The sequence below is a fragment of the Balaenoptera ricei genome, chromosome 1 (genome assembly GCF_028023285.1).
Source record: "Balaenoptera ricei isolate mBalRic1 chromosome 1, mBalRic1.hap2, whole genome shotgun sequence".
NCBI lineage: Eukaryota > Metazoa > Chordata > Mammalia > Artiodactyla > Balaenopteridae > Balaenoptera > Balaenoptera ricei.
In genome coordinates, this window is record NC_082639.1 from 142,256,325 (window position 1) to 142,274,815 (window position 18,491).

The 18,491-nt window shown below is 34.8% G+C and overlaps 1 protein-coding gene across 7 annotated transcripts in view; it reads left to right on the plus strand.

The window, feature by feature from the left end:
• The window catches only part of TDRD5 (tudor domain containing 5), a 98,647-nt gene that overhangs the window by 36,911 nt on the left and 43,245 nt on the right, over positions 1-18,491 (plus strand). For all 7 annotated transcript variants that reach the window (XM_059903778.1, XM_059903808.1, XM_059903824.1 and 4 more), the window contains 3 exons: positions 468-551; positions 1,742-1,798; positions 16,993-17,146. In XM_059903778.1, the coding sequence (XP_059759761.1) occupies positions 468-551; positions 1,742-1,798; positions 16,993-17,146 (295 nt within the window). The remainder of the gene's footprint in view (positions 1-467; positions 552-1,741; positions 1,799-16,992; positions 17,147-18,491) is intronic.

Sequence of the window (18,491 nt, forward strand, 5' to 3'; positions counted from 1 at the left end):
ATGGTTACCAGGGGGGAAGTGGGGAACGGATAAATGGGAGATTGGGATTGACATATACACACTACTCTATATAAAATAGATAACAAATAAGGGCCTACTGTATAGCACAGGGAACTCTACTCAGTACTCTGTAATGACCTATATGGGCAAAGACTCTAAAAAAGAATGGATATATGTATATGTATAACTGACTCACTTTGCTGTACAGCAGAAAGTAACACAACATTGTAAATCAACTATAGCCCAATAAAATTTTTTTAAAATATATTAAAAAAAAAAAAGAGTCCATCAACTCTAAGTGTATTTTATAGGGTATGAAATGTTACAGTGCCTCTTAGGAACACTATTCTTCCATTTGATTGACATACGTTTCCTTTGATAGATGTTTCCTTTAATACTGTTCAGATTTATCTTTGACTATTTTTTTTTTTGACTAACTTGAAAATTTTTTCCGCTTTTTTTCATAGTTGGAGAATACCTTCAAATCAGTTATTGCACAAACTGGACCTGGAGGGACTATCAATCCAGAGCTAAAACATAAGATAAAATTTGTAAGTGTTTGCTGTTTCTGGGAAATGGATAAGAATAATTGATTATACATTTGGGTATCATTTGTGGTTAATTTTAATTTGCCTACAAATATTTTAGTTTTATGTTTATTCCTGATCTTTTCAAATATATTACAAATGGAGTGGCTAATCTTTTAAGATTAGAAAAAAATAAATTTCATACTCTAAACATTTTTAGTGTTCTCAAAATTATTTAGAAAATATCAGTTCCTCCAAAAATTCTCTTTTCTTCCCCTCACCCCAATAAATCATTGTTAAAAGTTAAAGATCTTGGGCTTCCCTGGTGGCACAGTGGTTGAGAATCTGCCTGCCAATGCAAGGGACACGGGTTCGAGCCCTGGGCCCCAACAGGGTCCTGCTCAGTTTCACTAGGAAACATGTTGATCTATGTTTACTGATATGGAAAGAGGTCTGTGATATGATACTAAAAAGCTGGAGAAGTAATGACCTTATTTTCATATTCAGTAAAGGTATTTTTATGTGCATATGGACAACAATGGCTACTATCTTTGCTTAACTATGTTTTCCAACATTTTCTATAGTGTGCATTGTATTTCTTTTCTGCCATTTAGAATGCTTGAAATTATGCCATAGAATATTTATTTTATGTGAGCTAAAACTAATTATGTTAGCTTAGCTAAAGAACTATGTATAGGAATTTCTGGGGAGTTGTGGCATTGCAGTATTATGCAAGAATGATTTCTCAACTCTGGAAATGTTGGAATTCACTGCCTTTTTTGGTTGTTATAACTTTTTTAAAAACTGGAAACTGGGACTTCCCTGGTGGTCCAGTGGTTAAGACTTTGCACTCCCAATGCAGGGGACCTGAGTTCAGTCCCTAGTCAGAGAACTAGATCCTGCATGCCACAACTAAAAGCTCACATGCCACAACTAAAAGATGCCGCATGCCACATCTAAAAATCCCTCATGACTCAACTAAAAAGATCCCGCATGCTGCAACTAAGACCCGGTGCAGGCAAATAAATAAATATTAAAAAAAAAACCTGGAAACTGATTTTTAAAACAATACTGTGACTTTAATTAATTCACTCAATAATAATGTTATTTTTGCCTTGTTACTATTTAAATTTATACTTTCTTATTTTGATATTTTGTCACCCAGCATTCCAGTGGTGTCTGTTTATATTGTATTTCAATTTTCTATTTATTAGGTTGTATCCAGATTTCCAGAGGGTTTACTTATTTCTAAACTTCTTGGAGAGTTTGAGGTGAGTGTTTTCTTTTTCACCAACCATGTTTTTTTATGGCTTGCTTATGTTTCTCATGATTGATAGAAATTTTGTTGCTACTCCTTGGATCCTCCAAGTCTATGCTCTAGAACTTAAACATCTTGCTTTGCATTTTGGTGGCCTCTTCTTTACTAAAAGAGTTAAGAATCTGATTCTTAATAAATACTTCATTATGCATAGGAAGAATATTTTTACCACTATTGTTATATTATTAGAATAAAAGTTATTTTTCATGTTTGATAATACTAAGTAAGTGTCAGTGGGGATATGGAGAAACAGAATAACTCATACACTGCTTGTGGGACAAAACCCCTTTGGAGAGCATTTTGGCAATATCACTTTACTTGAGGATATGCACCCCTGATGATTCAGGAGTTCTATTAATACTTCTACAGATACACTTTAGAGAAACTCTTAAACATGTGCACATGAAGACATACATATGACACGCACATTGCAGCATAGTAAAAAACTGGAAACAAATTAAATGGCTATCAGTAGGAGAATGGATAAATAAATTGAGATTGACATTTATACAATGGAGTAATATGTAGCAGATAAAATAAATGAACTAGATTTCATCCATGCAACATGAATCATTTTTGGAACAATTATGTTTTAGTGAAAAAAAATCACATTGCAGAATGATAATTCAGATACTGCCATATACCCAAGTTTTAAAAATGGTTAGGTGTGCCAGTCTCTATTTGGAATGCCTTCCTTATAGCAGTTCATTTGTTTTCACAACAGAGTGAGGCACAGAAAAGTAACTTGCCTAAGGGTCAGGTAGCCAATAATGGGTGGAGCCAGGATTTGAAACCCTGGCAGTCTGGCTTCACTATCCTAACTCTTAACTACTATGTCATGAACACTATCACATATTTGTACATATGAACACGGATGTTGTGAGATACTGCATAGCATAATGGTTAAGATACATCACCTCTATGTGCTATTTCATAGATGATATGTGAAGTCAGAATAATATTACCTACTTTATAGAGTTTTGTCAAGTTTAAATGGCTTAAAATAAAGTAATTAGAACAGTGCCTGCCACATAGTAATTGTTCGATAACTGTTAAAACTCATAGTAGACTAAAAAAAAGAAAACTTAGAAAAGATGCATATCATCCCTCAGTGATGGAGAAAACTTAATTTCACATTGTGAATTTAAAGAAATGAATCTTTTAGAACCAAAAAGTTTATTTCAAATAGGCTCATGAGAGAAAGCTAAAACAAAGAGTCTTGATGTTTTTTGGATTAACAAGTCAAGTCACTTATCTAAAAATGAAATTACAGAATAAAGTGTAGGGACTTCCCTGGTGGCTCAGTGGTTAAGAATCTTCCTGCCAATTCAGGGGACATGGGTTCGAGCCCTGGGCCGGGAAGATCCCACATGCCTCGGAGCAACTAAGCCCACACACCACAGCTACTGAGCCTGCGCTCTAGAGCTTGCGAGCCACAACTACTGAGCCTGTGTGCCACAACTACTGAAGCCTCTGCGCCTAGAGCCCATGCAGTGCAACAAGAGAAGCCACCACAATGAGAAGACCGCATACCGCAACGAAGAGTAGCCCCCACTCGCCACAACTAGAGAAAGCCCACACGCAGCAATGAAGACCCAACAGCCAAAAATAAATAAATAACTAAAAAGAATAAAGTGTAAAATAGAGTAATAAAGTAATAGAATATGACTTAATTGTCACAAAATTTATGGGTAAAAATAAACTTCCTATGCCAGATTCACAACTCAAAGTGAATAGTTTTATACAACTAACATTTTAGCAAAAGTACCTTCCTGTAATAAAAATTCATGGAGTTAAGATTAAAAGTCAACAATCTTGGAGAAATTAAAATAAACCTTTCTTTTTTAATAGGATTTGTTTTTATATTGGAGTATAGTTGATTAACAGTGTTGTGTTAGTTTCCGGTGTGCAGCAGTGTGATTCAGTTATACATATACATGTATCTATTCTTTTTCAAATTCTTTTCCCATTTAGGTTATTACAGAATACTGAGCAGAGTTCCCTGTGCTATTCAGTAGGTCCTTGTTGGTTATCTATTTTAAATATAGCAGTGTGTACATGTCAATCCCAAACTCCCAATCTGTCCTTCCCCCACCCCGCCTTCCCCCTTGCTAACCATAAGTTCATTCTCTAAGTCTGTGAGTCTGTAAAACAAATCTTTTAATGTTACAGGGAAGCTCTTTGCCCTTCTTAGTAAAAAGACTTCGGCAGAAATTCAACATTATTATTAGAAATATATAATAAGTATAGATTTAATTTAACCTTTATTCTAACTTGTAGTAACACTTACTAACCCTTTATTTATCCAACATGTTATAAAAGCTACCTGTGTGATTTGTCCTCTTGAAATACCTGGGCACCAGTCTGCCATTCTTTCAAGATCCTTTGTTAAATTGCTAATTGAAGGGAAGATAGTGCAGTGACAGCATAGTTTTTGGATCTTCCTGAAGTGCCACGTAAAAACAGTCAGAGAAACTAGATAGCAAAACAAAAAATCCACAGACAATATTTATAACAAAATCGGATAATATATCTCCCATGAATAATTGCTGGAGAGTAATCAGCAGCAGCCACAAGAGCCTCATAATATCAATGTCTGTGCCAGGAGAAAACAGGGAAGCAAGAGAGCCAATGTCTGATGGACCTAGGGACAAAAGAATCGCAAAATAGCCATCAGGTATTCACTAGAATGTACAGCAAGCCATTTTGAAAACAGCAGCTGAAACTGGATGATATTTTGACTTATCTAATAGCAGAGAATGTTTCATGGTAAGAGTTGAATAGGGCTGGAGCACCATAGCTCCTGTGTATTCTTTTTTTTTTTTTAAAGATTTATTTATTATTTAATTGATTGATTGGTTGCTATGTTGGGTCTTCGTTTCTGTGCTAGGGCGTTCTCTAGTTGCGGCAAGCGGAGGCCACTCTTCATCGCGGTGCGCGGGCCTCTCAGTATCGCGGCCTCTCTTGTTGCGGAGCACAGGCTCCAGACACGCAGGCTCAGCAGTTGTGGCTCACGGGCCCGGTTGCTCCGCGGCATGTGGGATCTTCCCAGACCAGGGCTCGAACCCGTGTCCCCTGCATTGGCAGGCAGATTCTCAACCACTGCGCCACCAGGGAAGCCCTCCTGTGTATTCTTGAAACTGACCAGCCAGAGCTCCCTTATAGACACTAATGAAAAATTGAGCAGGATACGGACAGTAGAACAAGAGAAGTCTTAGATGTAAGTAGTATTAAGGGAAAAGAGCCAGGAAATTTCAAAATTAACCTACTGTATTTTTATACAGTATATGAAAACAATGGAAGGAGGAGCTCTGTGAAGCAGAAAGCAATCCAGAATGATGTCCTGTAAGTCAGGAAAATGAATTTCATAATTCAATGAATTTCAACCGAAGAGGATCAGGGTCAAATTGCATCATTGTCTTAAGAAAAAAAGAGAATAAGGAGCAGAATAACGTATCTACTGACAGTAAAAGCATGTCAGAAAGACATGTCCCTAATAAAGGTCAAAACTGAAACCTACTTTTTCAAAAATATATACTAAGAAAGTGATACAAAACATGAAAGAACAACATAAATCTGAATTACACGAATTTGTAAATAAGGTGAACAGTACTCAGGGAAGAATTATAAATAAAAGGAAAAATCATTTCAGAAATGAAGACTAAACTTCAAAGATTACAAGAGCAAAAAATATAACAGCTTATGCCCTAAGAAAAAACAGTAGGTAAAAATGAGGAACATTTTGAAAGTCAAAATAAATGAGGGAGGCACTGGGGATCCAGGCATAAAAGGCTCTGTCACTAAGGTTTTTGAAATCTAGTGAGAAACTCAGGCATGCAAATAAATTAAGGTAATATTATGTCTGAGTAGCCTATATTGGAACAATCCTGAAGATAATTATTATAAGTTCTGGACAAAATACGCAAAATCACTCTCTGAAGGTACTAGAAATTGTCCAAAAGCAGGCAGAAACTGGAAAGGAGTCAGCACCTGGAGGAGGGAATGGCACCTTTTTATTTGCCTGGATTTTGGCCTGATGGCAGGCCCCATACATTGTTTGGAATTGGAGGTTGGATAGAAATCAGAAGTTTTACTGGCTTCTGATTTGGAGCTACATAAGCAGCTGAAAAATGAGGGGAGAAATCATAGGATGGAGAGAGCTGCAGAGAGGGAGCATCAAATTCTGCACATAAATTCTGCTCAAATCTCTGACTGTTGAACTACACATGCCTGGGGCAGACTCAAAGCAGCCTAGTAAGGCTAAAAGAACTGAATCTATTTCAGCTGTTGCCCACCACAGGGAGTCAGAATTTAAGATTAGTCAAGTTAACGCCCAGCTAAAACTAAGCAAAAAGCAGTACTCTTAGAAGGACTGTAAAAGATTCCACAGTCTCTACAGCTTACATATTATGATGTCCAGGATACAAACCAAAATTACTGGATAGATTTAAGAAACAAAATGTGGCCCTTGGTGAAGAGAAAAAATAATCAATGGAAACTGATCCTGAGATGATGCAGATGTTGAAGTTAGCAAAGGTTTTAAAGAATTCTTAAAACCACATTAAAAAGAGTGTAAAGCGGGCTTCCCTGGTGGCGCAGTGGTTGAGAGTCTGCCTGCCAATGCAGGGAACACGGGTTCAAGCCCTGGTCTGGGAAGATCCCACATGCCGCGGAGCAACTGGGCCCGTGAGCCACAGCTACTGAGCCTGCGCGTCTGGAGCCTGTGCTCCGCAACAAGAGAGGCCACGATAGTGAGAGGCCCGCACACCGCGATGAAGAGTGGCCTCTGCTTGCCACAACTAGAGAAAGCCCTGGCACAGAAACGAAGACCCAACACAGCCAAAAATAAATAAATAAATAAATAAAAATTAAAAAAAAAAAAAAAAGAGTGTAAAGCAATATATGTTCACACTAAATGAACAGATAAGAAACCTCAGTGGAGAAAAAGAAATTATAAAGTCAAATGATTTTCTAGAGTTGAAAATAAAATATCTGAAGTAAATTCACTGCAGTGTCTTAAGAACAAATTGGAAATGGCAGAAGAAAGCATCAGTGAACCCCAGAACAGATTGGTAGAAATGATCCAATCTGAAGAACAGAGAGAGAAAATAAATGAAAAAAATTTTGTTCAAAAGCAGAATCTGGGAGTTCCCTGGTGGTATAGTGGTTAGGATTTGGTGCTTTCACTGCCGTGGCCCAGGTTCAGTCCCTGGTTGGGGAACTGAGAGGTACCGTGAGCCGTGTGGCATGGCCAAAAAAAAAAAAAAAAAAGCAGAATCTGAGAGACCTGTGGGACGATACCAAGTAGCCTAACATATGTGTAATTGTGATGAGAGAAAGATGGTAAGGAGAAAAAATGAAAAGAGAAAAAATTCTTGAGAAAATAATGGTTGAAAATTTTGTAAATTTTATGAAAGAGTTTACAGATTTAAGAAACCCAGAAAAGCCCACAAAATGAATACAAAGAAAATCTTACATAGGCACATCGTAGTCAAACTGCAGAAAACTCAAAGTAATTAGAAAATCATGCAACTAAAGAAAAATGACACATTGCCATAGAGGGGAACAATGTTAAATATGATGGCTGACCTCTCATTAGGAACAGTAAAGGCTAGAAGACAGTGGAATGACATCTTTAAAGTTTTCAAAAAAACCCCACTCTTTGCCCAATTTTTTATTTCCAGTAGTATAGTATCTTGGTAGTATCTTTCAAGAACTTTGAAGAATGAAGGTAAAGTAGAGGTATTTTCAGATCATCAAAAGTGGGTAATTAATTGTAAGCAGCCCTGCATTATAGGAAATTCTAAAGAATATTCTTCAGGCTGAAGGAAATGATGCCAGATTGTACTTGAATCTATAGGAAGGATTGAAGAGCACAGGAAATGGTAAATGTGTGGGTATATATCAAAGACTTTTTAAAAAATCAATTAAGTATATGACTGTTTAAAGCAAAAATTATAACACTGTATAATTGGGTTTGTAACATGTAGACGTAATATTTGTGAAAACCACGGCATAATGAGTGGAGGGGCAGTACATGGAACTATAGTTTGCAAGGTTCTTGTGTTTTATGTGAAGTAGTACAGTAAGACTGAAAAGGATGTATAGAACAATAAATAATGCAGAGTTATAGCTATAAAACCAATAGATAAATTAAAATGGAATTGTATAAAAATACTCAGTAAACTCAAAGGAAGACGGGGTTTACTGTTCAGCTGTTTTGCTTGAAGGACAACAAAGGAACAAAGTTTGAGAGAAACAAAATACAAATGGGATTAGCAGAAATTAAATAGCAAAAATGTTAGCTGTATAGGAGAAGATATTTGCAAACAATGTGAACAACAAGAGCTCAGTTTCCAAAATACACAAACAGCTCATACAGCTCATTATAAAAAAAAAACAACCCAATCAAAAAATGGGCAGAAAACCTAAATAGACATTTCTCCAAAGAAGACATACAGAGGGCCAACAGACACATGAAAAGATGCTCAACATTGCTAATTATTAGAGAATGCAAATGCAATAAGGGATCACCTCACACCAGTCAGAATGGCGATCATCAAAAAGTCTACAAATAAATGCTGGAGAGGGTGTGGAGAAAAGGTAACACTCTGCACTGTTGGTGGGAATGTAAATTGGTGCAGCCACTATTGAGAAACAGTATGGAGGTTCCTTAAAAAACTAAAAATGGAGCTACCATATGACCCAGCAATCCCACTCCTGGGCATATATCTGGAGAAAATCATAATTCAAAAAGATAGATGCACCCCAGTGTTCATTGTAGCACTGTTTACAATAGCCAAGACATGGAAGCAACCTAAGTGTCCATCAACAGATGAATAAAGAAGATGTGGTATATATATACAATGGAATATTACTCAGCCATAAAAAAGAACGAAATAATGCCATTTGCAGTAACATGGATGGACCTGGAGGTTATCATACCAAGTGAAGTAATAAGTCACAGAAAGACAAATATCGTATGATAACACTTATATGTGGGATCTAAAGAATGATACAAATGAACTTATTTACAAATCAGAAACAGACTCGCAGACATAGAAAACAAACTATGATTAACAAAGGGGAAAGGGAGGGAGGGATAAATTAGGGGTTTGGGATTAACAGACACACACTAATATATATAAAATAGGTAAACAACAAGGACCTACCGTATAGCACAGGAAACTATATTCAATATCTTGTAATAACCTATAAGGAAAAGAATCTGAAAAATATATATGTATATAAACTGAATCATTTTGCTGTACACCTGAAACTAACACAACATTGTAAACCAACTATACTTCAATTTAAAAAATGGTATCTGTAAGTCCAATTATATTAATAATTTCAGGAATGTAGTGGAGTATATATTACAATTAATGAAGTTATGAAATGGAATGAAAAAGAAAGATGCAACTAAATGCTGTCCACATGAAATACATTGTTAGTAAAAAGATACAGATTGGTTGAAAGTAAAAGATGAAAAAGATATATCATACATACATACAGTAAGCATAAAAGAATTGAAGTGACTAAAAAAAATCAGGTAAAGTCAGAATTCTAGGCAAAGTGTATTATCGGAGATAGAGGGATATTTCATAAGGATAAACGGTTAATTAGGAAGACACAACAGTCAAATGTGTATTCACCTAATAATGCTTTAAGATAAATGATCTAAAAATTGACAGAATTAATTATGAGTTAACTCCACAATTATAGGGGTTTTCTCTTTCTGGCATTTAATAAAATAGTCAAAAAAAATGAATAAGGACATAGAAAATCTGAACCACACTGTCTACCATCATGATCTGTTTGACTTTTATAGAACACTGTACCCAACAACTGCAGAATACACATTCTGTTCAAGTACACATGGAACATTTGCCAGGATGGACCATGTAGTTGGCCATGGAATAAGTCTCAACAAATTTCAAAATACTGAAATCTTACAGAGTATGTTCTTTAAGATGGAATTAAATTACAAATCAATACAATGAATTACTTAAGAATTAACCCTCCAGATAATTTGGAAATTAAACAGTTCTCTTCTAAATAACTTATTTTTTTAAATTGAAGTATAGTTGATTTACAATGTTGTGTTAGTGTCTGGGTGTACAGCAAAGTCATTCAGTTATACATATATATGTGTACTTTTTCATACTCTTTTGCATTATGGTTTATTACAGGATATTGAATGTAGCTAAATAACTTATTAAAGACAGAATCACAAGGGAAATTTGAAAATATTTCCAATTGAAAATGAAAATATAACATGTCAAAAATTGTGAGATGTAGCTAAAACAGTGCTCAAAGAGAAATTTGTAGCTCTAAAATGCCTAAATTAGAAGAAAAGAAAGATATAAAATCATCATTGACCTGAAGGTCTACTTAAGAAGTCTAGAAAAGGGAGGAGCAAAGTAAAGTCAAAATAGTAGGAGAGAAGAAATAATAAAATCAAGAATAGACATTAAGGGCTTCCCTGGTGGCACAGTGGTTGAGAATCTGCCTGCCAATGCAGGGGACGCGGGTTCGAGCCCTGGCCTGGGAAGATCCCACATGCCGCGGAGCACCCGTGAGCCACAATTACTGAGCCTGCGCATCTGGAGCCTGTGCTCGGCAACGAGAGGCCGCGACAGGGAAAGGCCCGCGCACCGCGATGAAGAGTGGCCCCCACTTGCCACAACTAGAGAAAGCCCTCGCACAGAAATGAAGACCCAACACAGCCATACATACATACATACATACATACATAAAAAGAATGTAAGCAGACAAGAATAGCATTAAAAAAAAAAAAAGACATTAATAAAATAGCAACAATTAACAAAGCCAAATATTGATTCTTTGTAAGATCACCAAAATTGATAAACCATTAACTAGTTAAATTAAAAAAAAAAGAGAGGACACAAACACCAATTTCAGGAAAGAGGTTATATCGTTATAAATTCTACAGATACTAAAAGGACAATAAGGAAATATTATGAACAACTGTGCCTATCATTTGACAACTTAGATGGAATGGACAAATTCCTCAAAAGACACAAATTACCCAACTGAGGCAAGATGAAATAGAAAATCTGAATATCCCTGTAAGTATCAAGAAATGGATTTTTGTTATTTAAAAAAAACAAAAGAAAGCAAAACACCTCTCCACAAAAGAAGGGAGAAGAAGAAAAAACTCCAGGCCCATATGGTTTTATTGGTGAATTCTGTCAAACTTTTAAGGAGGAAATTATATTAATCATACATTGTTTCTTTCATAAAATAGAATGAGTTGGGGAGTATTTTCTATGAATACATTATCCTGCTACCAAAACTTGACATAGACATTACAAAAAAACCCAATTAGATCATGTTTATCATAACATAGGATAAAAAATATTATAAAATAATAGTAAATTGAATCCAGCAATATGTGAACAAGAGGGTATTTTCCCCCAGCAATACAAGGTTGGAGTAACATTTCAAAAGGAATTAACATAATTCACCATGTTAACAGAATAAGGAAGAAAATCATATGATCATTTTAGATGCAGAAAAAGAATTACCAAAATTTAATACCCATTTGTAATCAAAACTCTCAGAAAAATAGGAATAGAATAGAACTTCCTCAACCTGGTAAAGGATAGCTATGAAAAACCTATACTTGTCATACTTAATAGTAAAACACTGGACACTTTCCCCCTAAAATCAGGGCTACCATGTCCATTCGCACGGCTTTAATTCAGTATTGTACTGGAGGTCCTAGACAGTGTAATAAAATAAGAAAAAAATAGGCACAAAAACTTGAAGTAGTGAAACTGTCATTATTTGTAGAAAACATGATTGCCTACATAGAATGTACTAAGGAATCCATGAAAAGCTATTAGAACAAATAAGTGAATTTATTAAGGCCAAAGTTAATATAAAAAAGTTGTATATTAATTATATGGATTAATAATAAAAATAATATAATATAGATTAATATAAAAATCTGTTATATTTCCATATGGAGGCAGCAAACAATTGGAAAATGAAATTTTTAAAATTCTATTTACAATAGTGTCAAATTACTTGAAAATAAGTCTAACAAAGAAACATAAGACACCTGTACTGAAAAATACTAACGTTGCTGAGAGAAATTAAAGAAGACTAAATGGAGAGCTGTAACATTCATGGGTAAGAAGCTTAGTGTTGTTATTAACCTATAGATTCAGTATTGTCCCCATCATAATTCTTGTAGGCTATTTGTAAATACTGACAAATCCATAAGTTTGTTATATATGAGAGTACAGAAGGAGTTCAGTTCTTATGCACTCAAGTGATTTTTGATGGAGATGCCAAAGGAATTCAATGGGGACAGGAAAATCTTTTCAACAAATGATGGTGGAACAACTACTTATGTGGGAAAAAAATAAATCTCAACCCCAACCTCACACCATGTACAAAATTAGGGATATATCATAGACATAAATGGGAAAAATTCAAAATTAAAGCTCCTAGAAGAAAACTTTATTTACAATCTGGGGATATTTAAGAGTTTCTTAGGACATAGAAAGCAATAATCATTTAAAAGAAAATTGATAATGAGACTTTATCAAAATTTTACTATTTAGGAGACTCCATTTAAAAATTAAAAGGCAGACCACAGACTAGGAAGAAATATTTACAATCATACATCTGAAAAAGGACTCATATCCAGAATACATAGAGAACCTTCTATATCTCCATTACAGAAAGCTGAACAACTCCATTAAAAAAAGGTTTGAACAGACACTTCACAAGTGTAGATGTATGAGTGATTAATAAACACAAATGCTAGTAAACTCATACATTTTTGGTTCAAGTATAAAATGGTACTACTTTGGAAAATGTTCTGACAGTTTGTTATAAAATAAATGTATATTTACTCTTTGATCCAGAATTATACTCTTTGATCCAGAATTATTAATTCAAGAGAAATCAAAGCCTATGTCCCCCCAAAAGACTTGTACAATAATATTTGTAACAGCTTTATGCTTAATAGCCACAACTGGAGAAAACTCTATTATTCATTAGTATGAAAATGAATAAAGAAATTGTGGTATATTCTTACAATGAAATAGTATTCAGCATTAAAAATAAATCAACTACTGATAGATGAATCAACATGGATGAATTTGAGAAACGCTTGCTGCTGAACACAAGAGTATACAGTGTAGGATACCTTCTATTTGAATTGCTAGGATAGCCAAAGCTAATTTATGGTGGAAAAAGAGAGTTGTTTTTCTCTGGGAAAGAAAGAACTTGCTGAGTGATGGAAATGTTTTATATCTTAAATATGAGTTTGCGGCACACAGTGTGCATTTATCAAAGCTAATTGAATGATAAACTTAAGTTTTATACATTTCAGTGTATGTAAATTTTATGTTTAAAAAACCAACAGATATTGAACTCAGTTAATTATGTGCATACTGACATATTTTGGGGTAAAGGGTACTGATGTCTGCAGCTCGTGTTGAAATGCTTAAAAAAGGTAAGATGGTTTGGTAGGTAGATGGCTATATAGATGATAAAGGAAATATAGCAGAATACTAATAATTATATAATCTAGGTGGCGGATGTTCACTGTCCAAGTCTTTCACCTTTTCCTGTGTTTAAAAATTTTCATAAGAAAATACTAGGAAAAAATGAATAAGAAAGATTGAAGCGAAAGTAACAGGCATTGAAAACAGGCAGAGAAGAGCCAACGTATGAAATAAAACCAATGATGGAACAGAACAAATATTGAAAACTATAATTTGAGTGAACTTTACTGAAATAGAAGACTTGAAATTATATATTGAAAGAACACACTGCATACCTGAGAATATCAACCCAGAATGACAAACACCAAATTATTGGACTTAAAGAAAAAAATAATCCTTTGAACAAATGAACAAGTGACTTATAAAGGAGACAAAATTAGGTTATAGAACATTTTCAGTGTTCTTCTAAACATTCTCATGTTTAGAAGAAAAGGGATTTAAAAAATAACATATTTTAAACACTCAAGGAAAAAAAAATGTGAGCCAAGGATTTTATGGCTAGCAAAATTGACTTTCAACTATACAGAACTAGACAAGCTATTGCTGCCATGCAAGAATTCAAGAACCATTGTTCCCATGAGACCTCAAGGAGTCTACTGAAGAATGAACTTCACGTAACCAAAATCACTTGAGGGACAGCAACAAAAGAACTGAACGTGAGCGCCACTTATAAAACTAAGACCAAATGAGGGTTAGAAAGAAGAGAATATAGTATATAATGGCTATATACTCTGACAATATAAAGGACAATTACACAAAATGGTAGAAAGAGAAGGGGTGAGCATAGGAAAAAAATGTTAACTGCTTTTATTAATTATACTGGTGATGGTAATGTGAGTACTGTTTTTTTTGAGACTATTGAGTAATGTGATATAGAGCAGCAGTCCCCAACCTTTTTGGCACCAAGGACCAGTTTTGTGGAAGACAGTTTTTCCACAGATGGAGGGTGGGCATGGTTCAGGCGGTAATGTGAGCAGTGGGGAGCAGCAGATGAAGCTTCGCTCGCTCGCCCGCTGCTAACCTCCTGCTGTGCGGCCCTGTTCTAACAGGCCGTGGACCAGTACCAGTATGCCATCCGGGGGTTGGGCACCCCTGATATAGAGCATATTAATAATTATGGGATATATGGGGGTAATTATGAGATAATTTTAATTGTATGTACAAGGATTTCTAATTGCATAAATTGAACCTGGAACATCTTACCATTCCAGACCAGCAAGGACTATTAAAGACTAGGTTCACATTAGAAGGGCTTAGGAATCCATGTGAAGTGTTATTTCAGGTTTCAATAAGGATAATAATTGCAGTGGTTTGAAGCCCATCAAATATGTTTAATTCTATGAGTTCATATGATATTAAAAACTAATTGGTTATCATGGAAGATGATAGAGAACCAATTCATTACCTTAGAAAATGGTAAATAAAGAGAAAGAGCCAGTCACTTACCTCACTTTCCTGAATGAACTGGTAGGACTGTGTAACCAAATAGCAGATGAGGGGAGCATATCTCTATAAAATATTCCAACTAAATAACAAAAAAGAATTTATAGAATTAGAATATCACTATGTTAAGCCTCTCAGTAAAATAGTAGATCAGGCATCGACCAGTAATGGCTCCTAACAACACCAAGAAAAAAAAAAAAAAAAGACAACCAGACATTATATGTACCTCTTTTTAGAACATGGCATCACTAATAGTGTTGTCATAGGGGTGGAGCATGAGTCTGATCAAGCCACTGGGTCCAGCTGCCAATTTGCAGAAAATAAAGTGTTTGCACTACGAGTGTATCATCTACAAAATCTACTCCATGAGGAAATGAAATCATGTAATAGGATATATACATATAATTGAAGGCATAAATATAAACTCTAAGGAAAAAATAAAACAACCAAAATGGATTGGAGATGGAAGAGAAGTAAGAGAGTGGGAGTAGAAATACACCAATTACTTTCTTGCTTATGGTTGGGAGTATATAAGGAAGATAACATAACAAAGGACCCTAGGGCAGTGTATCTGACATATCAATGGATGGACCAAACTAACTTACTAAAAGAAACTGCTTCTGAGATAGGATTACTCAACTGTGTTTCATATAAGGATTTGGAATTACCTCCGTATTAACTCATTAAAAATACAACAGGTGTAATCTATTATGTTGAAGCATGATGCATGTTCAAGTTTTGACAGTTTCTGGAAAGATTCACAAGAATCTGCTGGTGATGGTTTGCACAAGAAACTGGTAGTAATGGTTACCTCCAAGGAGGTGATCTCCTGGTCAACTGAGGGATGGGAGTGAGCTGGAGACTTAGTTTTTGCTGTGTACCTTTTTAAAACTTCTGAATATCACTTATTCAAAAAATTGATAACTTACATTAAAAAGAATCCTTCCCAACCTAGTCGTGTGTTCAGCTGAATTGCACATCATAGTACTGGGCACTTACCGAGAAGGTAAAGAAACCATTAGAGAGTAATGAACATAAAAAGAGAAGAAGTCATAATGTGTAATGTACAAAGAAGTAAGTAGAAGTACCAAATCTAACTCACCACCACGCTTCTTCTGTCCTCTACCAGTTCTTTTTGGGATATCTGTGATTGGCTATAGATGTGATACTAATGACCCTTTTAAACCGTGACTTGACTGACGCTGGGCCCCGTTTTTACAAGTGTCCTGGGAGCAGTCAGTAAAGAGTTGAGTTGGGTCTCAGAGCATTACACCAACAAGAAGTATGCACTGCAGAAATCCCACCCTTTGTCAAGGGTCAGTCCTTTAGAACTGTTTGCCTTCTGTGTTCCTGTTGCTCTTCCCCAAGGTGATTAAGTCAGAGCAGGGATTTATTTCCTACTAACACCTAGTCAAGAGGAAGAGAGCAAGAACTACGGTTAGCTCAACAACTGCTTTGCCTTGGTTATGGAGACAAAAGTTTAAGAATTCAGACATTTTAATGGGACGTCTTTATTAACAAGGGCAAACTTACCAATTCACTGTGCAGTTTAAACCAAACATATTTGTTATCTATCTTATATATATTCTCTTCTATCTGTATTTGGTATAGTTCTTCTTCTTTTCCAAGGTGAGAAAATCAGACAGTTATAGGAAATACATTGACACCTGCCTATTTATCCCAACTTCCAGGGTGAAATAATAAACAAAATTTTTAAGGAAATGTTTAAAAATAGTATTTTATTGCATGTGGAAAGTGGTAGTGAATATTCTTTCTCTGAAAATAGAGAAATATCAAGTTTTATTATGATTTTTGTATTTTGTGTGTTCCCCTCTTTTTTAAAAAAGACTTTTTGCTTTATAATCAGACATTGTGAAAAATGAGAGGTAAAAATGTCCCTTAATTTTCTTTTCAATTTAACATATGCTCTAAAAGGAACTTGAAGTTGGCCTAGAAGTTTATGGTGAGGGATTATAGGTCTCTTGGTTTGTATTATACTTGCATGGAAGCAAGGGTTTGTTGTAATGCCTGAGTTAACTCACCCTTACAAATTTAGTTTGGCTAAGTCCAAATTAAAGCATTGTCCATGGGCACCTGTATATGTTATATTATTGTTTTGTTTTTTTGTTTGTTTTTGGTTTTGTTTTGGTGACAGGTAATTTTTAAAGAGCAACTTTCACCCAAAAAACTGGGCTTCTTAAATGCGACCGAGCTTGTTGGAGCTCTTAGTGACATTCTCCATGTTGAGTTCAGGGAAGGAGAACAAGACTTGCTGGTGTTTGATGCTGATATGAAGCCTCTACCACCTGGTGAGTTGAATTACAATATGATGCAAACCTGATTTTTAATTGTCTCTGTAAGAACAAGGAAAAAGAGAGCACTGGTTATGTAAATAGGCGTTATTGTAACCACATCAACCAAACAGATCACACATTAGCCTTGAAAATGTTTTGTATATAATGACCTCCTTTCTGGTGATATATGTTGCAATGAGGTTACTGTATTAAAATCTGAGTTTTTTAAGTTTACTTTCTTCATTGTCCAGATTTTTTAATAATTCTGAAGAAATAAATTTCCTGAAATGGTGTTCTGAGGGGGAAGCACTAGATAGTTCAGTGGTTCTTAACTCTGTTTAGAAATATATGGAGGTTCTTAGAAATACATGGACGTTCAGAATAAATGGGTGTGCATTGAGACTCAGCAGTTGTAATTTAAAAAAAAAACATTTTATTTTGAGATAATTTTAGGTTTATAGAAAAGTTGCAAAGATAGTACAGATTTCTCATATGCCCTTCCTCCAGTTTCCCCCTAATTTTAACATCTTACATTACCATGATATATTTATCAAAACTAAGAAATTAACATTGGTACATTGCTATTTACTAAACTCCAGATTCTATTCCGATTTTATCAGTTTTGTTCTTTTTCTGTTTCTGGATCTACTCCAGGATATCACATTGCATTTAGGGCACTTGACTTTTGTTTTTGTTTGGCTTAGTGGTTTTTTTCTTTTGAAATTTTTATTGAGGTTATTGTAGGTTCACTTGCAGTTATTAAGAACGAATACAGAGAGATCCCATGTACTCCTTCCTCAGTTCCCTTAATGGTAATGTCTTGCCATCTATAGTACAATATGATACTTATATTTTTATAAGTTTCTACAAGTGGCTATAGTGGACAGCTGTGTGTTTTTTTTTACAAAATGTAAATGTATCTTTGTTGATTTTTCTGATTAAAATAACTTACATTCATTCTAAAAAATTCAGATAGCACAGATGAGTAAAATGTTGAAAGTGAATATTTCTCTTCATTTTACTCCCACCAAAAATGCCATTAGAATTTTTATATAGCCTTCCAGACTTTTAAAAATGTATATGTGAGCCTAGCTGCACTTAGAAAAAAATTACAAAAGCAGTATTTGCTTGTTTAAACAATTCCAGCAATGCAGAGGTAGTAACTAGTAGTAATAGTTTTAGTGGTTTTTCTCTGGACCTCTTCTCTATAATTATTTATCATATGTATAATTTTCTTCCACAAAACAGTATTGTATAAACATTATATAAGTCCTTGCTTTTTATACTTCATAGAGGTAATATTCTATAACAGCATATACAAGTTTATTTCTTCCTTTTTGACTACATATAATTATTTTAT